This window comes from Fulvia fulva, chromosome 3 (genome assembly GCF_020509005.1).
Source record: "Fulvia fulva chromosome 3, complete sequence".
NCBI lineage: Eukaryota > Fungi > Ascomycota > Dothideomycetes > Mycosphaerellales > Mycosphaerellaceae > Fulvia > Fulvia fulva.
In genome coordinates this window covers 2803424-2823102 of record NC_063014.1, presented here as the reverse complement: position 1 = coordinate 2823102, position 19679 = coordinate 2803424, and the positions used below count along the sequence as shown (strand labels likewise).

The 19679-nt window shown below is 53.2% G+C and overlaps 10 protein-coding genes across 10 annotated transcripts; 4 read left to right on the top strand and 6 right to left on the bottom strand.

The window, feature by feature from the left end:
- Window positions 1-107: 107 nt before the first annotated feature.
- On the bottom strand, window positions 108-932 carry CLAFUR5_08220 (uncharacterized protein; the record flags this gene model as incomplete). The annotated part of the gene is made up of 1 exon (XM_047907368.1): window positions 108-932. The coding sequence occupies one exon, from the start codon at window positions 930-932 to the stop codon at window positions 108-110; it is 825 nt and encodes a 274-aa protein (XP_047759602.1).
- An 816-nt stretch (window positions 933-1748) lies between these two features.
- On the bottom strand, window positions 1749-2871 carry CLAFUR5_08219 (uncharacterized protein; the record flags this gene model as incomplete). Its single annotated transcript, XM_047907367.1, has 2 exons — window positions 1749-2714; window positions 2866-2871. 2 exons carry the CDS (start codon window positions 2869-2871, stop codon window positions 1749-1751), a joined length of 972 nt encoding a protein of 323 aa, XP_047759478.1.
- Window positions 2872-3360: 489 nt separating this feature from the next.
- CLAFUR5_08218 (uncharacterized protein) lies at window positions 3361-3967 on the top strand (the record flags this gene model as incomplete). Its single annotated transcript, XM_047907366.1, has 2 exons — window positions 3361-3789; window positions 3881-3967. 2 exons carry the CDS (start codon window positions 3361-3363, stop codon window positions 3965-3967), a joined length of 516 nt encoding a protein of 171 aa, XP_047759735.1.
- A 631-nt stretch (window positions 3968-4598) lies between these two features.
- CLAFUR5_08217 (Myosin regulatory light chain cdc4) lies at window positions 4599-5151 on the bottom strand (the record flags this gene model as incomplete). Its single annotated transcript, XM_047907365.1, has 3 exons — window positions 4599-4627; window positions 4681-4914; window positions 4983-5151. 3 exons carry the CDS (start codon window positions 5149-5151, stop codon window positions 4599-4601), a joined length of 432 nt encoding a protein of 143 aa, XP_047759716.1.
- A 715-nt stretch (window positions 5152-5866) lies between these two features.
- CLAFUR5_08216 (uncharacterized protein) lies at window positions 5867-6955 on the bottom strand (the record flags this gene model as incomplete). The annotated part of the gene is made up of 2 exons (XM_047907364.1): window positions 5867-6070; window positions 6158-6955. The coding sequence occupies 2 exons, from the start codon at window positions 6953-6955 to the stop codon at window positions 5867-5869; spliced, it is 1002 nt and encodes a 333-aa protein (XP_047759722.1).
- A 490-nt stretch (window positions 6956-7445) lies between these two features.
- Window positions 7446-7961, top strand: CLAFUR5_08215 (uncharacterized protein; the record flags this gene model as incomplete). Its single annotated transcript, XM_047907363.1, has 1 exon — window positions 7446-7961. One exon carries the CDS (start codon window positions 7446-7448, stop codon window positions 7959-7961), a length of 516 nt encoding a protein of 171 aa, XP_047759725.1.
- Window positions 7962-8079: 118 nt separating this feature from the next.
- Window positions 8080-9127, bottom strand: CLAFUR5_08214 (Short chain dehydrogenase citE; the record flags this gene model as incomplete). Its single annotated transcript, XM_047907362.1, has 2 exons — window positions 8080-8618; window positions 8701-9127. The coding sequence occupies 2 exons, from the start codon at window positions 9125-9127 to the stop codon at window positions 8080-8082; spliced, it is 966 nt and encodes a 321-aa protein (XP_047759726.1).
- A 472-nt stretch (window positions 9128-9599) lies between these two features.
- Window positions 9600-11555, bottom strand: CLAFUR5_08213 (Amino-acid acetyltransferase, mitochondrial; the record flags this gene model as incomplete). The annotated part of the gene is made up of 1 exon (XM_047907361.1): window positions 9600-11555. The coding sequence occupies one exon, from the start codon at window positions 11553-11555 to the stop codon at window positions 9600-9602; it is 1956 nt and encodes a 651-aa protein (XP_047759728.1).
- Window positions 11556-12598: 1043 nt separating this feature from the next.
- CLAFUR5_08212 (Structural maintenance of chromosomes protein 2) lies at window positions 12599-16197 on the top strand (the record flags this gene model as incomplete). Its single annotated transcript, XM_047907360.1, has 2 exons — window positions 12599-15876; window positions 15933-16197. 2 exons carry the CDS (start codon window positions 12599-12601, stop codon window positions 16195-16197), a joined length of 3543 nt encoding a protein of 1180 aa, XP_047759730.1.
- Window positions 16198-16628: 431 nt separating this feature from the next.
- On the top strand, window positions 16629-17904 carry CLAFUR5_08211 (uncharacterized protein; the record flags this gene model as incomplete). Its single annotated transcript, XM_047907359.1, has 3 exons — window positions 16629-16763; window positions 16827-17204; window positions 17257-17904. The coding sequence occupies 3 exons, from the start codon at window positions 16629-16631 to the stop codon at window positions 17902-17904; spliced, it is 1161 nt and encodes a 386-aa protein (XP_047759732.1).
- Window positions 17905-19679: the final 1775 nt, after the last annotated feature.

Genomic DNA, 19679 nt, shown 5'->3' with positions numbered 1-19679 from the left:
CAACGAATATGAGAAATGCTAGCCTCACATCGTTTTGTTCCCATGTCTTCTTTGGCAACGCTGAATGGCCAACTAAGCCAAGCCCCTCATGACATGTCCGCAGTACCTTACTTCCACTCCTTCGGCACCTTCAACCGCATCATCATATCCCTCTCCGTAGCCGGCACCTTATGGCCCCACAATTGCACATCCGCCCCCTCAAACGCCCTTGACAAAATCGCCGCCAGGTTTGTCAAGCAGTAAATCATGCTTGACGCGCTGCCTAGCCTCCACATATCGTCGACCGCCTCCTCGGGAACAGGTGGAAGATGCAGGTGCACCGTTCTCTCAAGCCCTGGCGTGCGCACAGCGTCTGCACCATTCCGACCCTCAACAAGTTGAATCGTCTTGTCATCACCTAGTCCAATCTGCAGGCTCTGCTCAGCCGCATCCAACGCCTCGCCGAAGAAAGACGTGATGTGCTGGAGATCGAGGTACATCGCCATCGCCCACTGCCGCAGTAGTCTCTCATTCGTGACCTGAGGGACGATGTTGAAGGGGTCTTCCTTGCGCATGACAGGATATGGACCGGTTGGCTTCGCGTTCTTGGTCTCGAAATCACAGAACTTAGCGACAGTGAATGCCAACGCGTGGATGGCTTGCTGGCCATAGAATAGCAGCTTAAGCCAGTAGCCTTTGGTCACTTCTGAATAATATGGTAGCTCGAGAAAGGCGAGGTGGCAGCCTGCGATTGCCTCGCGGAGGAGCGCGATGCCGGCGATGATGCGCGCATCAGTTGATGTGATGGGCGTGCCGAGGAGTTCTTTCCAGCTGTGGTAGAGGTGATGCAGATGGTCGGCTTGCTCTTGACACGTGACGTGTTCGACACCTGGGATGGGTGGTGCGGTCTTCTTGGTGGTGTCCATGCTCTTTGGGTTGACAAGGAGCAGCATGGTCGGCGAGATGTTTTGTAGAGCTGTGTTGAATGCGCAGACTGTGATGTTGCAAGAAATGTGTTTATCTACTTTTTGATTGTAAGACTACGAGTCTGTTCGGCAAATTACGAGTCACATCTATGCAGACTTCTTGGCCCTCGGCTGCCTTCATTCACTTGTTTCTTTGCCAAGACTTTAGACGAAACCCTGTGGATATTCCTCAGTAGAGTCTTTTTAACAAACACAGCCCAATCGAGAACAACACACGGTCTCTATAGACTATTCACATCGCCTCTGAAACTCTCAGAAACACACCCAGCAATATCGCTGACTCCATATCATGCAAAAGACCTCCGCGCACTACAAAATGCGCCGTCCTACATTGAACTCACCACTTCTGTCACATTCAGGGACGTCTAGGAATCGAAAAACCTGCTCGTGGCAGCACGACCTTGTCCCAGAGCTTGAAGTCTTCACCACCAAACCAAGTCGACAGACATTGTGCGAGGCCAACGACGGCATGCACTGCGTACCTTCGCATATCTGCTCGCCAATAGTCGTTCATTGAAGCGTTATCGACCAGTGGGAACAAGATCTGTTTATTCTCCGAGCCGTATATCGGCTTCAGTGACTAGCAATGTTTGATCAATGCGCACAAGAGAACTTACTGATCGTTTCCACAAAGTCTGCAACATTGGATTCTTGCGCCCGGTATACCGTCGATTGCACTTGCATACCAGCTAAGTGGCCGGCTGTCTCTTTGAAACATAGCGCAGTGAGTTAAAGATCCGTCGGGGGGATACGATACAGCATGTCGAGACAGTACAAAACAACCTATTGGCGCAGGAGCATCGAATTCGTGGTCGCAGGTCTGGGCCTCAGCGTAGAGCTTGGCAAGTATGGCTCGAGAATGGTGTCTGCTGTAGTAGCGGCAGGGAAGGACGTGTCGATATAACGCGTGATGGCGATGAGCCCCTGTCGAGCAAACTTCTGCATCTCATTGCTATATTCGAAGGAGATAGAGCCAAGTGCAGGATCATCTCGCCCCTGACCGGCTAGTACATTCACTGATAGAGCTACCCGGATGGGGATTTCTGCGAATTGAGAGTCGTTCTCCGGCATGCCGCAGAGGAACATCTCGAAAGTCTTCTCCTTCAGAGTGTCCCAGTGGGCCCCTTGGGCCTGGTTGGTGGCGAACCTCTTTCCTGTGTTCGAAGCTTTGTGTAACGCGGGCGGAAACTTCATTGTCACAGCTGAAGACTGTCTAACACGAGGTCCACCTGTACCGGGTACGATTTGGTTCCATAACACGACCGGTGCAGGACCGTCGCTGCTGATCCAGCGGGAATGATATCTCGCAAGCTGACACAGGACGAGTGCGACACACTCAAACATCGCAGCGCTCGCTTGCGGACCTCGGGTGGTGTTGACCGCGGGCATGTCGATAGTCATACCGTTTTCGTAGTCGGAGGTCATGGCAATACCAGCACAGCCCAGCAGGAACTCGGAGGCGGCGTCTAGGACCGCATCTGCAGAGCATGTGGCCAGATCAGTCACTAGGCAGAACTCATCCATATCCCTAGCAATGATCGCCAAGCGCAGGCTTAGTCGGTCGTCTTTCCGCTCTTTCCGCAGGATTGGAGCTGTCCATCGCAGATTCTGAAGGTCAGGCTGCTCTGATTGTACCAGGTCCTCTTGCGTGCGTTCGGCAACACGTGACAGCGCTCTCTGCCCAGCAAGCGCGAGCCATCTTTTCGTCGTTGGGTTGCATCCCGATGTGTCAGCCGACCAGCAGTCTTCCTAGAGGTCAATGAGTGCCTCGAATGCAGAGATGAGGGAGGTGTCTGGGTCTGCGAGGACGCCAGACCTGTTGTTGATACGCTGCAGTCTTGATGATAACTTAGTCGCCATAGTGTATCTACCCCAAGCTCTTTCTCGCAGCAGCGCATACTGTCATCCTACACGTTAGTATATGCTCGTCTACGACAGCTTGCTGGCCGGCAAAGTTCTCGTTGTAGGTTCATTCAAGACATGTATCTCAAACCGCAAACACGACCAGTGCACACCAAGCAGCAAACCAGATGATGCACGGGTCACTGTTCCTTCACATTATGGTCCACGGCATGGCGTTACTTGACGTGTTGACGCTATCCTGTGCCTGGGGCTCCCATGAGTTGTCAGGTCATACGCTGTGCTAGTATTGGTCGTTTGTTTCTTGAGGACAGTAAAACTCAAAGCTTACCATGTGCCTGCACAGCATTAGTAAACTATGGTCAAAATCGAAATCATAATCCCCACGCGTCCTCAAATGGCTACGAGATAAGTATGCGCGTCGAGCATCGCATCTTGCTCCTCTCACCCATTATATCAAGCCAACACCACAGCCCTTCGAAGACATCAACACCCATCACCACACTACAACATACCACACTCCAACAGCACCAGTATGTCCGCAGCATCCTGCATCCCGGTCCATAGCCTCACCATGCCCGTAGACCACGTTGGTGAGCGTCCATACTACCGTCCGGACCCAGAGTACATCTCCCGCCGCGAGTCCTTCTACCGCGCCAGCCAGGAGTACGATCGCCGGGATCAAATAGCCATGCCAGAAGCCGCTGCACCTGAGCAAGCACCGAGCGCGCCGTCCACCAAGGTCGACAGCGTCATGGAAAAGAAAGACTCCCCGAAGGCCAGGGAGAGTCACGGCGCTGAGAATTCAGACGCCACGCCCACAGCAGGCGGCATGAAGCTGGGAGCCAACGCCAAGAACTTCGGCGAGTGGCGCGATCGAATGACGAAGCAGGCAGAAGAGGCTGGGCTGCTGACAGAGGAGGAGGAAGAGGAAGAGGAGATGGCTGAGAAATCGGGTGTCAAGGTGAGTGCGCGTCGTGCAGTACCATACCCCCAGCCAACCGCTGCTTGCTGAGGTCTTCTTTTGCGGTTGAGACGAAGCTAACAGCCTGTAGGATGAGAAGCTGCCCAAGAGCAAGTCTGCCACCAGCTTGTTCAAGCGACTCAAGGCAATGAGGCCGAAGAGGTCGAATCCCGAGTAGAACTGGGATATGTAGGGGGCATCGCGGGTGGAACTTGTGACCAAGCTTCTGAGAAGGTTTCCGAACGAGCTTTGTACCGCGCTACGATTTTGTGTCAGTGGCGCGCATGTATTGCACTTAGCAAGATTCATGAACAAGGCGCGTCAAGTATTGCATACTCCCGATAATCGTCAACGTTCTTCGCCGCTGGTAATGTTGTGCCCAAAGCTCCGCGGCCACAATTGGTGTGTTACATCCCACAAATGTCCTGCAAGAGCGCGCCATGCATTCGACACCTCCCAACTCACTTCTAGTGTCGTTGCTATTGATACTGTTGTGTCTGAAGCTCCACGATACTACTGAACGCGTTACGACGCGCCTGGCAACGCGCCTTCCCTCTCAGTCATCTCCTGGGTCATGGGATCACTGTAGAGTGTCACAGTCGCTGGAGCCTGATGAAAAGGCTTCTCTAACAATCATATTCGTGCAGTATCTCAGAATGTACGGTATGCATCACCCAGCTCATGTCTCGTACAAGAGTCAACCCCCGCGCAAGCCTCCAGGGTGCTCCTTCCCAGATCTGCAGCCCCACCAAAACGCCGTCCTCGCTCATAATGCCATGTAAACAAAGTCTGCACACGCCGCGTGCTCCCTAGTTTTGAAGGATCATCTTGACCATGTCTATTTCATCGTCAGCGCCGTACTCGATCTTTTGTGATATTGTCCCAACCTACCCATGTAATTCAGCTCGCCGCTGCTTGTGTCCACGGCCTTCAACAGCTCATCCACCTCCTCATCACTCATCTTCTCGCCCAAGTTTGTGAGGATGTATCGGAACTGTCCCACGCCGATGAAGCCGGTCAGATCCTTGTCGAAGACCTGGAAGCCGCGGCAGTACTCTTCAGGCTCGCCAGGGTCGCGGAAGCCACCTGGTCGGTTGAGGACGCGTGTGAAAGAGTCAAAGTCGACTGTGCGCATGCTTCGTCAGTACACGATCTGTCGCGTGGCCTCTCCTGCTGGGGTAGTGATTGCTTACAATCTCCGCCCACTGAGTGCTCGAGATCCTTGATCTCAGCAAGAGTTGGATTCTGGCCACATGCTCGGAGGAGGTCGCCAAGGGAGTCGATCTGCACGCGACCGTTTCCGCGCTTGTCGAAGAGTGAGAAGGCCTCCTTGAAGTTGGTGCTCTGTGCCTGATCCCCCATGGCGTTAGTTTGCGTGTGCGTGGTGGTTTGGGCTGTGTTCTGCGGGCAAGAAGATGGCGAGGGCTATTCCTCAAGTGCGCGCGGCGCAAGCGAGATGTCGGCAGTACGGAACAAAGAGCGGTGCAGAAGTGTCTGGCAGTATACCTGGTTGTTGACTTCGCGCGTGTAATGCCCTCAACCAAGGAGGAAGTGGGTGCTCAGGGTCTCTGCTGCGAGGGGCGGAGGTAAACACGTACCATTGTCATGTATCTTTCCTGCCAAGGGTTCTGCTTTGTCGATTGTTTCTCGTGGCTGAAGATTGTCAGTGAAGCAAGGGACATGCACAAGTCGTAAACTGTCTCCGGGCGCTGTGACCGCCCTGCAGACCACGCACTTTGCTGGCGCCGTTTCCATGTCAACACCGCCAAGTCCTGCAGGGGGCATCTCGAAGCACTTTCTCCGAGACCTCCACCAACTCGACTTATAGAGAGACAGGAACGACTACGCCTATCAACAATCTACGATGAGATGGACAGCAAATGAGGCATTGCTACGGAATAACTCCGATCGAGAGGACGCATTCGAAGAAGTACAGGGGGATTGATGAGCATGGCAGTCCAACGAAGTCGAGCACTTCCAGTGGCCACAAACACCACCGCACACCGCCCGAGCACTTCCAAGCCGCAGCTATCACACATGACATCAGCGTCCGCTCGACTGCCCTCAGCACATCTAGTCAGACCCGTCCGTCGTCGGCCTGCAAGATGGCAAGTATCGCTTGCGCCTTCCAGTCGGCAGGCTGCACTGGTCGAGCGCTGATCCCTCTGGCGACGTTCTGTAGCTTCTGCAGTCGCTCGTCGCGAGCCTGCTGAGCGAGCGCAAATGGATGCATGTCGTCACCGTGAGGCCACAGTGACTGGTCAAGGCTTTGCACGGTGACCTACAGTAAACCGTATCAGTCAATCATGGTCTTGCTCTCGAAAAGCGACGAGATGGAATCAGGTGCGAAGCGACGGTTGCGACTTACCACGTTCCCGGCGAATGTCATCTCAATGTCCTCCGGCGTACACAGGCGAATCTTCCAGAGCAAATCGTCATCTTCACGGATATCATTTTGAAGCCATCGTCTCAGATATGGTTCGAAGTCCTGAAGGCAGCCCACCAAGGACTCCCCCGACAGGATGGTAAATTTGAAGATCGTCTTCCGAATGGCGGTTGCTCTTGTTTCTTCCCTGAGCGCTCGATTGACTTGTGTGATTGCTGGCATACACGGTGGTACTTTAGCATCCCTCATGGTCATCTCTTCGCAGAAACCGATCGCCGGCCGTTTGAAAATCACGTTGACCACCCTGGGTTGCAGCTCTTGAAGGTGGTCGTATACACACCGGCGCTCGTCGTACGAGAGTTGCCCCTTGTCTTTTGGGTCTGGCTTGCAGAAGAACGGGAAAGGCTGGGCGAGCATGCGAAGAGTCTCCAGGAATCGAAATGCGTTCTTGCTCCCCGTCTTTGCAACGCGTTCCAAGACGTAGGGTGATACGCGCATTCCAATGTATGCAAATGCGTGCCATGTCCATATTTTGAACTCATAAGGCGTCATATCAGGGCTCTCGCTGCTCGTAACGCGTAGGAGTTGTGCATTGAGACCTGCATCGAATTGGGTGCGCCATGCATCCCACATGCCTTCGTGAAGGATCAGGGGCCCTTCGGCGGACTTCGCGGCGTTGGAGGTAGTCTTCAGCTTTTCTCTCGCAAGATCAAGTATCGGTGAACGCGACATTTTTACTGATACACGAAAGACCGAACGGGAATCGGGGCTCACGTGCATATGACATTTTGACCCCGGCTAACATTGACCCGACTGCTGTCGAGAAGACAAGCTGATCGCTGTCCACTTCCAGCTACCATGCTTGTGCGGTAAGGCCACTTCATTGAATGTGAATCAAGGTAGACATCGATATCATGCGAACGGGCTATTCTCAAGGCGAGCTTCCATCCTCGAACAACCGGGACAAGGTACCGGGGTGAAAACGAGGCTGTCTTCAAGACAGCACCCTACGATTCGAGCTGGAGACCCTGGCATGGCTGAACCTTCACCACTACTGGACTTGTTGCCTAAACACCCCACGCACCACAGCGAACAATATTTCCCATCAGAAATTACAATTTCAGTAATACTTAGTCAACAGAAGGCGGCGCCCAGTCGTGCCAGTGTAGCAACTTCCCGCTCGGATTGAACATCCCTGCAATCTTGGCACATGACGCAATCAGGGCAGGCGCTCAGCACAGCAACCAACAACAAAAGACGGTATCAGATAATGCTCTTTCCTCCCACCTCCATCAACACACCGAATACAATCGCGGTCACCAACCAGGAAATTGACATCCTCACATCAACCCTAACCACAGCCCTCACCCTCTCAAGTACCATCCTGATCGTCACAACAGCAGCTATCTGGACATGGAAAACAATCCAATACATCACCTCCCCGGTTGCCAACGCCGCCAATCGCCTTCTTAACAAAGTCTCAAACAAGGAAAACGTTGTCGCCGATCTTGACGAAGTGCGTTTTGGAGTCGGGGTGGTAGGGATGTTCTTGTGTCTTTTCACCGGCGCATTGGAGGTGACGATCATGGAGAGCACACGTGGTCGGCCGATCATCGAGTTCAACAATATCTTTGTGACGATTGTGGCGAGCTTGGCGATTGCGGTGGGAAAGGGAGTGGTGGAGGGGGTGTTGACTTTGGGAGTGCTGAGTGCGGTGGTCAAGGGTTTGGGCTTGGGGGAAGGAAGGGTGACAGCGGAGACGCAGGGGGAAGAAAAGGGGGATTGAGCGAGATGGGTGCTAGGTGATGGTCGGATCCCGACGCCTGATTTCGAGCTACGTGTGAGGGAAGAATGGGAAGCGCAGTGAGATACTGGGCCTAACCCTCAAGGCCATTCGCGGAAAGCTACACGCCTCCCCGTGAATCCTCATTCGGCACAACCAACTTCACCTTCAACATATCACCCTTCACAATCCGCTTCCTGAGCGGATCACTGCACAGCTCCTCGAGGTCCCAGCAGGTATTGACATACCGCCCACTCAACCACTCCCGCCGTTCCTTACTCAGGTACACCATCGAATCTGCGCAAATCTGCGGTGTCTCGGTGAAGACAGCTTTGAGTTTGGGGTCCATACCTGTCGATACGTCAGTATCTAGATTAGGACAATACTGGTCAGTGACCGTGACACCGTTCCCGACGATATCAGTCAGGATATTGCCAGGGTGCATGGCGAACGCGGTGATTCCCTGGTCTCTATACTCTGCCGCAACGAATTCTGTGAAGCGTAGTACTGCGAGCTTCGACGTCTGGTAGGCTGATAGCCCGGGCGTGATGCAGTGGGCTCCGACACTGGACACGGTGATGAGAGTCTTCAGGTCGCTCTTCAGCAGTAAAGGAAGGAAGGCGCGGGTTATCAGGTATGCGCCACGGAGGTTGGCGTCCACTACACACAGTATCAGCGCGACTCTCAATGTAATAGTGGATCAAGGGCTTCTTACTGCACCGCCACCACCCTTATGGATCACTCTCCGCCACAGAACCCCTTCCATCCATAATACCAGCATTATTGATCACAACATCCACACTCCCAAACTCCCTCTCCACCAACTTCGCAGCCGCATCGACACTTTCCTGATCCGTGATGTCCAGCTTAAGCTTCAAAATCTGCGGTTCAGAACGACCGGCTTCCATCGCTGCAGCTCTGGCTTCATTCTCCGTGGTCGACAAATCCGATCTTGCTCCAATCGCTATCCTGGAAGCCCCTGCTTTGGCAAACGAGATGGCCATGGCTTTACCCAGACCCTTCGACGCGCCGGAGACGAAGATCGCTTTGCCAGACTGGTCTGCTTTGGTAGGATCGATAGCCGGGTAGGTGTCGTTGTAGACGCTTTTGGTCGTGGTGTAATCGCCTGCGCACTCGATGGGGTTCCATGCTCCGCGTGGTGGTGGCATTTTGTAGAAGCGGCGTCTTTGTGTCTCGTCTTGATGGTTATGATGGAATTGAGCTTGGGTTGAGGATTTGAGGTACCTCCTAGTGAGGAAGGAGTTAGTAAACCGATGTTGTAGATGAGAGGTAAGATGGGGCTGTAGAACGGCAAGAGAGTTTGAGCCGTCGCTCTTGTCGAATACAGTACTGGTAGATCTATTCAAATCAAGGCCAGCTGTACTGGGTGCCTCGTTGACTAAGCTCGCTGAAAAACAGCGGCGATAGTCATCTATGGCCATGTCACTGGACGTCTCTTGCATGATGTTCGGTCGAGCCCTTGCGTTGTAGGACAAGCGGCCGCAGTTCTGACTGTATCGGATCTTAGCGCATCCTTCGAGAAGCTTGGTGAAGTTGTCGGCCGCCGCCAGAATTCGGACATAACGCAGTGCCTGTCAGCCCTGCAAGTAAACGATGTAGATATATGTAATGAATCTTCCCTCAATCCGGCGTCTTCCCATCGGCCCAGCTAGGACCAATGTCTCTGCAGACCCCTACGTAGTCATTCCACTTCTGATCGTTCTCCACCACGCCTTCGCCAGTCCAGAACATGGTCCAATTGCTATTAGGAATTTGCCATGAGCCAGCCGCCCGTTCAAAGTACCACTTGTTGACTGGGTTGTCTTTCCTGCTTCGCCAGCAGACGCCATTGGGGAAGCATGTTCGTACCATTGCCTGAAAGACGACATCAGCAACGCCACTCGAGCCTTGTGATGTTTGCAGAACAGCGAACTTGTCGAGATAGGGTACCATGCGGCTTGGATCGTTGGTTCCTGGCGGCATCTCCCAGGTCAAAATTGCACCACCTTCATATTCACCAGCCACAATCAAGCCAGCAACACGACCTCGAACGCGATTCAGGTAGTGCTGGACATTGAGCTTACGCCGAAAGCTGTCTTCAATGAGATAGACCAGTCGCCGGGGGTCTATCCGTGGGTCGTCTTCCAAGTTCAGATCTGAGACACCGTCCTTGGGTATGTGCCAACCAATGGCCCGTGGTGCTGCAGGAATGATGACAAGTGGCATCCCTCGTCGCAGGACGGTAGTCGCGTTATGTTGCGAAGTATATTCGCTTTCATCAACGTGGAAGCGAGCGGCTGGTAAAGATGAAGAGACCTGCGGCTTATTGGTGAGCAGGTTGTGGATCAGAGGATTCTTCTGCCTTCTGGTTCCAATTCCTGCAGTGGGCACAGTCGATCTGGTGGAAGAGCTGGCGGCCTCCTGAGGCGACACAATCACTGCAGATGCAGATGACGGTAACAGCTCAAGACAGTCTCTGGTGAGCTTCATATTCTTGAGGTGCTGCTCGTAAATGGTATGTCGGCCAAAGGACTCACTGCCTCCGGCGACTTCCGCAGCATATTCCGCCAGCTCTTGCTCGATCATCGGGAACTCCTGTTGCAGATTGACGAAGACATGTGCTCCATCCCCGCGATCCTTGCTAGGTATGCCGCCGATGGCGTCAAGAAGGATCACCCTGTCCACGGACGCAGGTGGTTGCCGGCTTCGAGGAGGCACTGAGAGCTTGTCACGCCCAGTAAGGTGCTTCGTGAGTCCAGTCATGATATCTGAGACAGGCACTGGTACCAATTGGCCAGATACTGTGTATGCGAGCGACGGTATGACTGGTATCATGCCTCGACTCAGTGGGTCCAGCAGGAGGTTAGGCATGGTGACACTGATGTCTTCGCCATCGTCAGCCAGCTCAAGCGCATTCATGACCGCTCGGGCACCCTCGGGGTTGTGCCTGTCAATGAAGTCGCAGAGTCGATCAGCCTGCTCTGCAAGATGTTTTCGATGGGCTCTACGATCAGCAGGTTGGCTGACACCATTCTCATTGCCGTCGAGCACAAGTACAATCTTCATGTCAAGTCGCACAAGTTGAGCAAGAGTTCTCGCCAGGCCGTCGAGCGTCTCGTCATCGACCCTCTCCGGTGATCTGAGGCACGTCAACGCCACATGTAATTCCTGGCGAGGCGTTGTCTGGGGTTGCACATCATCATGCTGTGCGAACTGAGCAGTGCTTGCAATAGCTCGCGCAGGAGCATACATTCCTCCCAAGTTCACTCCGAGACGTTCCACTCGACTCTGATCTCGTTGATGTCGAGCATTTTGTTCTTCCTGAATGGCGGTGAGCTTCGTGCCGACATCTGGTGTCTCCTTCTTTGGAGATTTGAAGCGTGCAAGATATTGCTTGGCATCTCGTCGAGTGGCGTTTGCATTCAGAACATTGACGAAGAGTTCTCGTTGGGTTTCCGGGTCTTCTATCCTCTGGGCTGCATGTTTGCCATTCGTCGCCGGTATCGGACCCGTGGTGTAGTATTGTTTCGAGTACTGCTTGAGGCCAATCTTAAGGGTCCCGGCTGCCCTTCCAGGCGCACAAGTGGAGATAATCATGCTCCTGGGGGTGAATTTAGCAGAGGAGCTTGTCTTTCGAGAAGGAACGTACTGCGCGCATGTCACGAACTCGTCCGAACTCAGGCGATGTGAAGAAAAGCACTTCGTGGGCCTAGCGGGGTTTCCACCGGTTGTTCGCTTGACGAGCTTGGCTGTTACGTTTCCGCCAGGCACATGTTCGTGCGAGTCGTAACGATTGTGTTGTTAGGAGCGGGAAGTCGTGGGCTGACGAGTCTTGTTAAGAAGTTTGATGTATCGCATGCATGCATGTCCCGCGTGCACAGCGTCGGGACTCGGGACGGGCGGTTAGATGTCTTTATCTGATCCGTCTCATCTGTGTTGCCCACGCCCGGGCTTTGCACCGAGTAGGATGGGTCGTCTTGAACACGCCCGTGGCTCAGAAGGTGTCTATGGGAGGGCATGGCGCGGTGATATATACTCTTCTAGCATGCATGTGAGCAGCTCTGCCGTCTAATAATTCAGCGGAGATGCGCTTATAAAGTCAGGGAAAATGGCTCATCTCGCCTGCGTGGCACGCGGCTTGTTCGTGTTCCAATCTTGAAGATCACCTTAGATAAAGGCAGGATAATGCCTTTGGAGAGCATACCAAGCGATATGGAGCAGACCATAACTGCGGGATCTGGGCGAGCTTGGCACGAGTCCCTTCGCAAAGGTGGTATGCTCCGTAGACAGAACTGGCTTCTGCAAATGACAGATATCTCCGCGCCAATCGTGTCGCCCACTGTTTACTGCGTCAAAACATTCACTTGCTGCGTGCACCACCAGGTCGCTGACCACGACTAGCAACAACTCGACCCGAAACAACGCGCGGCAAGACGAGACAACATCTATGCGACCACGATAGGACCAGTTTGGCACTCAAAGACCGACCGAATGATCGCATGCGTCTGAATGCGACCAGCAGCACAACACTCACCATCGATCAATGCACAACTGGCGCAGCCGCGGACATCACCAACGTGCCTGATAGCAATCACTTTGCCTAGCCATTGCGCAGCCAGCGCGTCCAACATTAAGCTAAGATGCGCATCACGGAGCTCATCATCGATGGCTTCAAGTCCTACGCGGTCCGTACGGTCATCTCGGGCTGGGACCACACTTTCAATGCCATTACTGGCCTGAACGGATCGGGCAAGTCGAATATCCTAGATGCCATCTGTTTCTGCCTAGGCATCGGCAAATTCGAACTGCTTCGCGCAAGCGGCGGCGCCAGTGACCTCATCTACAAACGTGGCCAGGCTGGTATCACGAAAGCATCCGTCACGCTGGTCTTCGACAACAGCGACAAGGCGAAATCACCCATCGGGTTTGAGGATTATGGCAGCATCAGCGTCACGAGGCAGATCGTGCTCGGAGGCACGAGCAAATACCTCATCAATGGACACCGAGCCCAGCAGCAGACTGTGCAGAATCTCTTCCAGAGTGTACAGCTGAACATAAACAACCCCAACTTCCTGATCATGCAGGGGAAAATCACCAAGGTCCTCAACATGAAGAGCACGGAAATTCTGGGCATGGTCGAGGAGGCGGCCGGTACGCGTATGTTCGAGGACAGGCGCGAGAAGGCGCTCAAGACCATGAACAAGAAGCAGGCCAAAGTGGAAGAGCTCGAAGGACTCTTGAAAGAGGAGATTGAACCAAAGCTTGACAAGCTGCGAAATGAGAAGCGAGCATTCTTGGAATTTCAGAGTACACAAAGCGATCTCGAACGGCTGACAAAGCTGGTCGTGGCGTACGATTATACCAGGTCGAAGCAGAAAGTACAGCAAAGCGCGCAGGACCTGGTCGAGAAGAAGCAGCGCGTCACACACCTCGAAGAGAATGCTGAAAAGCTGCGGCGAGAAATTGGTGTGCTTGAAGAGGACATGGAGAAGGTGCGCGCAGCACGAGACAAAGAACTTCGAAAGGGCGGCAAATTTGCGAAGCTGGAAGAGGCCGTAAAGGAGTACTCGAAGGAGCTTGAGCGACTGAAGACTGTGGTCGAGCTGAAGCAAGGCTCAATCGCGGAAGAGCAGGAGCGGTTGCAGAAAGCACAAGCGTCTGTGAAAGATCTCGAGAAGCAGATCAAGCAGAAGACTGAGGCGCATCAACAACTGCGGGAACAATTTGAGACCTCGAACAAACAGATCGAGGAGCAGAAGGATGAGGTCGACCAGAAGGAGGAGTTACTCCAAACACTCCAGACAGGTATCTCTTCCAATGCGGGTTCAGACGGTGGATATGCTGGACAGCTTACCGCGGCGCGCGACAATTCCAGCAAAGCCGGCACAGAAATTGAGCAAGCCAAGCTGAAGATCACGCATCTGGAGGCACGAATCAAGGAGGACGAACCTCGCGCAAAGAAGGCAGAGAAGGAGAATGCCGGGCTGCTCAAAGACCTCGAATCGCTCCGGACGCAAGCTGCCAAGCATCAGAAAGAGCTCGAGAAGCTCGGGTTCGAGCCAGGTAGAGAAGAGGAGCAACAAGCACAGAAGACGCAGTTGGAGAAGCGAATACGGCATCTGCAAGGTGAAGCAGACAATTTTCGGAGACAAGTCCAAGGATTGGACTTCTCTTACTCGGATCCAGAGCCCAACTTCGACAGAAGGCGTGTCAAGGGTCTCGTGGCTCAGCTTTTCAACTTGCCAGCCGACTCAACAGAAGCGAGCGTAGCTTTGGAGATCTGCGCAGGAGGGCGTCTCTATAACGTGGTTGTTGACAGTGCAAAGACTTCTTCAGCACTTATTGACAACGGCAAACTACGACGACGTGTGACTATTGTACCTCTGGACAAAGTCGATGCGCATCGAGCTCCATCGGATCGTGTCAACAATGCACAGAAGCTGGCTCCTGGCAAGGTACACTTGGCCATCAACCTCATTGGCTATGCACATGAAGTCGAAAAAGCCATGGAGTATGTCTTTGGCAACACGCTGGTGTGCGCTGATCCTGCAACTGCCAAGAAGGTCACATTCGACCCGTCGGTCAGGCTCAAGAGTGTGACTGTCGAAGGCGACGTCTACGACCCAAGCGGTACCCTCTCTGGAGGTTCGGCAGCATCAGGCAGTGGCGTCTTGTTGAAGTTGCAAAAGCTCAACGCTATCACTTCTGAGCTCGAGCAGGAAGAATCGAAACTTACTGCGCTGGAGAATGCCATCTCGAAAGATGCGCAAAAGCTCAAGAGCGGTAGACAACTCAAGCAAGATTTAGATCTCAAGACCCACGAGATCCAGCTGGCCGAATCACAGATCGCTAGCAATTCATCGAGTAGTATCATCGCCTCTGTCCAGGAGATGAAGGAGACGATCGCTGCCTTGAAGGAAAACATTCAGACAGCCAAGAAGCGACAGTCTGAAGCTGAGCAAGATGCAAAGCGCATCGAGAAAGACATGAAAGATTTCTCCTCAAACAAGGGCGCCAAGCTTGAGCAGCTGCAAGGCGACCTTGACAAGTTGAAGAAGGCACTAGCTAAGGCACAGGGCTCGATCAAGCCGCTGCAGCAGGAAGTACGTGATGCAAACATCGATGCTGAACAGACTGGCAGCGACTTGTCTGCGGCGCAAGAAGAGCAGCATGATGCCGAGACTACACTCAAAGGCCACGAAGAGGAGCTGCAGGCTATCCAGAAAGAAGGCCGACAAGTGACTAGACAACACGAAGAAGCCGAGGCTGCTCTCAACGACGAGCGCAAGAAGCTGAGCAGCTTTGATGACGAAATCGCAGACCTCGAGCATGCCTCGAAACGGAAAGCGCAGCAGATCTCGGACGAAAAGTTAGAGTCACAGAAGCTCGGCCATGCCATCGACAATTTCGTCAAGGCGCAGCAGGGAGCGCAGCAAGCTGTGACCATGCTGGAGAAGGAGCACGACTGGATTCACGAAGAACAGAACTCTTTTGGTAAGGCTGGAACTCCATACGACTTCCACGGCCAGGATATCGCTCAGAGCAAGTCGAATCTCAAGAACGTTACCGAGCGCTTTCAGGGGATGAAGAAGAAAATCAACCCGGCTGTCATGGCGACGATCGATAGTGTCGAGAAGAAGGAAACGGCTTTGAAGCAGATGATGAGGACGGTCATCAAGGACAAGAAGAAGATTGAGGAGACGATTGCCACACTTGACGAGTACAAGAAGGAGGCACTTTACAAGACTTGGTCCAAGGTCAACGAGGACTTTGGTCTGATTTTCAACGATCTGCTGCCTGGTAACACGGCGAAACTCGATCCACCTGAAGGCAAGGAGATCAGTGATGGTTTGGAGGTGAAGGTATGTCTGGGCAAGGTCTGGAAGCAGTCTCTCACGGAGCTGTCTGGTGGTCAAAGGTATGTTGCTGCGAGACTTTGCTCAAATGACGACGAACGACTAAAACTTTTGACAGATCTCTGATCGCCCTCTCACTCATCTTATCCCTGCTGCAGTACTCGCCGGCACCGATGTACATCCTGGACGAAGTCGACGCTGCTCTCGATCTGTCACATACCCAGAACATCGGTCGCCTCATCCGGACGAGATTCCGAGGCAGTCAGTTCATCGTCGTCAGTCTGAAAGACGGCATGTTTGGGAACGCGAATCGCATCTTCCGGACACGATTCATGGACGGCACTTCAGTGGTCCAAGCTCTCACGCCCGCGGACATGAAGTGATGGGCAGTGTAGGACTTGGGAAATGGCGTTTCGGAAACATGCTTGTGGGCTATACCTCGTCGGCATGATGACTTGTTGTTGTATATCTCGTAGCTCTCTATTGTTGAGTTGTTCATAGTCTCGAAGCAGCTGTGGCGCATAGGTCGAGACCTTGTGCCAAGCATTCACTCGCAAGCCACCAGGCCGTGCTCGATGAAGCTTAATAGCCACGTGGAAGCCGTCCTACTGTTTGGGCGCGCCTTTCACGGCGAGGCCGTCGTTTCGAGAGGAAGTTTGTTCCTGTGGAGGATTGCTCACGCGATGTTCAGGCAGCCACAGTCTATAGGAATCTGGAGGTTGTGGTATATAATGGCGTGCTGTTGCGCTCCGACCCGTTGCTGTCAACACTTCCCACCGGTTCATTGCTCGGCAAGTACTCACTGTCCGACATAATGTTCAAGACACTGCTTCTTGCATCGTTTGCTGGTGCTGGTGCTCCTTACGCACCAGCTGATCTCGTTGGTCGAGGGTACGGGTACAATGCGCAGTGCTCTTCTGCCACGAAGGAGTGTTCGCAGTCAAAACAGGTCCGTTGGCACTTGCACGTCTCCGACACTGACAACTTTTGCTGATCTGTTTGAATGTAACAGCTAGCCTCTGCAACAGCATACTGCACATCAGCCCTCCCAAAAGTAACAGTCACGAAAACTATCTCGACTTGCAAGGAGACAACGACAACCACGACCAAGTTTACGAGTACTTGTACCAAAACGAACGGAACACCCAAGGTCGTGACTTCGACGGTCGGTGTTTGTAATCCGCCACCTGTTGTGCAGCAACAGCAGAAGCGTCTTGTGGAGCAGATCGAGGAGAAGCGTGCTGCGGCGAAAGCACAGAAGCCTGCGTGTTTGCCTGCGGGTGGACCTTCCGTTACCGCGGCGTGTAAATGCTTGTCTGTGAAGCAGGCGACGGTTACATCGACGACAACCAAGGTTACCAAGGTTAATACTTATACGAAGACTGTAAAGGTAAGCATGATACTGATCCAGTGTTCGATGGTATATGCTGACGTGGAAGCAGACTGCCACTACCGTGACCAATGCGCCAGCTGAGACAACAGAATACGTCTACGACGACTTCTATGTCTCAACCGACGAAGGCAAGCTGCTTGGACCGCCGTCCGGCACCTTGAAAATTGTACGGAGCGGCCTAGGGGATAGGTCCAACCTGGACCGCAACGGCGACGGCGCCTTGGAGCTTTTCTTCGACAGCAGTGCGGACATTCTTTGGCAACTCAACGCCAACGGCACCCTCGCCGGTTCTGCCGACCAGACCGACGCCCCCATTAACTACGCTGGCAGAGTCGCAGCTGAGCCCGTAGGCGTGACGGAGACCGGGTACGGTGATAGTATCGTCATCAGCGCTGCGGGCCAGGAGCAGATCACGGATGGTACTTTCAAGCCTTTGACTTGTAGCATCTCGAGGACATCTGATGGTGTTTGTCCGCTGACTTGTAAGATTCGAGACGGAGATGTCAATCAGGGGACGGGAAGACATGAAACGTTTTGGTTCTTGGGACCTCCGAATACTTTGGATGAAGAGCAGGTCGTGGATGCTCGCAGGACGTATAAGACTTATGCAGTTACTCCTCAAGGAGAGAGGAGGACGGGGCCTCGAAAGAGAAACTTTGGGAGGAGAGGGGAGCGGTATGCCCATCGTAGAGGGTAGTTTGCTGCCAGCGAGCAGGTAGATCCCTGGTGTGCTCTGATATCTGGCGATTTGCGTATACGTGTAGCCGTCGCTCCGGCGTGGACGTTGATAATCGTCTCCAGCATGCATCTGTATTCACGTGAGCATTCTGCTGTACATTATGGCCATGCCTTCAGTGACTTGATGACTGTGGCAGCATCAGATGACCCCCGAGGCCGGCAAAGAGGGTGCCGATAGTACCTGAGGGCAATGTATCTCCTAGCGCATTGTTGCTGTGGGCTTGTGGCTGGCATGCGGACAACAGCGAGTGGCGGCTGGCGAGATGTCAACAATGGTCTTTTCACGCGCAATCGATGGCGTTTTAGAGTCGGTTGAATTGAATTGAATTGTTAATGGCGATAATGCGGGAGCCAGGGGCCTGCCTGGATGCATCGTGGACATGGTTCGCGGTGCAGCGGTTGTAGGTGTAGACTGTAGTGAATGCGAAGTGAAGATCAAATACAGCAGCTCTCTACCTTCCTCCTTCTTCCGACATCCGAGTGGACCGATCAAGAAACCGATACAACCGCGCACAACCTTCTTGCTTCCGCCTTGCCCTTTACGCCGCGCCAGTCTTGCTTCAGTCAGTCACGCTCCACACTGACCAAACCGCCCAAAACGACGGGTGGGATTATGTTCATTTCTGAAGGTGTTGTTCTATCTCTCTATTCACATCCACACCACCTTGTTCTTCGTTATGCTGCGTCTATAGTCACAATGTGTATCTACTGCGTTCTTCTGACCCCTGCTGAATATGATATTCTCCAATCTCTCTGGCACTGAGTCGCATAGGGCGTTGATCCAGTCCATATTCTCCTCCCTTATCTGTTGCCATCGTTCTTGACACAGCTCAGCCACTATCTCATCAGACCAGTGAGGTCGTTGTCGTACGTACTGCTTCAGAGGGCTCCACACGTTCTCAATGGGTGCGAAGTCTGGTGATCTGGCGTGGTTGAAGAAGTAACGATATGGGCCTTCAGTCCTTGACAGCCCCATTGACTGCTTCATTCGCTCCACCTTGTTGTTGTTCTGAGCAACCCCATGGCCACTGTCATTATCCTCCTCAAGCGCAAATAGAATACGGTCGTCAGAGCCAGGGTGATAGTAGTAGTGTGTATCTGGATACACATCCTCAACCCAGTCCTTCACAACGGGCAATATCTGGCTGCAGTAGATGTCTTGATTCATCTTGCCGTTGCTGTTCGAGGGAACCTCATATTGAATCAATGGGGACATGTTGTTGTACCATATGGCTCCCCATAGATGGACACGCTTCTGATTCTTATCCATGTCGTCGTAGGTCTCTCTCACTTGGATACAATCAGGCTTGCGTCTCCCTGCGTTGCCACGCTTTCGAATGATATAGGCCTTGCCTTCAGGGTCCCATCCAAAGTGGACCTCATCACTCCATCTCACATGCCTCCAGTCTTCCGGTCTTGGATAAGTCATAAGCATGCGAAGAGCCCATCGCACCCTTGAGCGTGCCAGTGAGGTGAATATCCATTCCTTACTCTCAGCAATGTAGGTTGAATAGCCTCTGTTCCTCATATTCCTTCGCAGTGTCTCAGCTGAGCAAGAATCAATGTCAGCTCTCCAGGGCAGATTGCCCCATGACACATGATGGCCTTCATAGTGGTAGTTCTCAAGCAGCCGTTCACACCGGTCCAAGTCCTCCTTGGATAAGAGCTGATCTGGTCCGGAAGGTGGAGGTTCTGGAAGGTGATATGGCTGTCTTGAGCCTGCAGTGCCCAGAG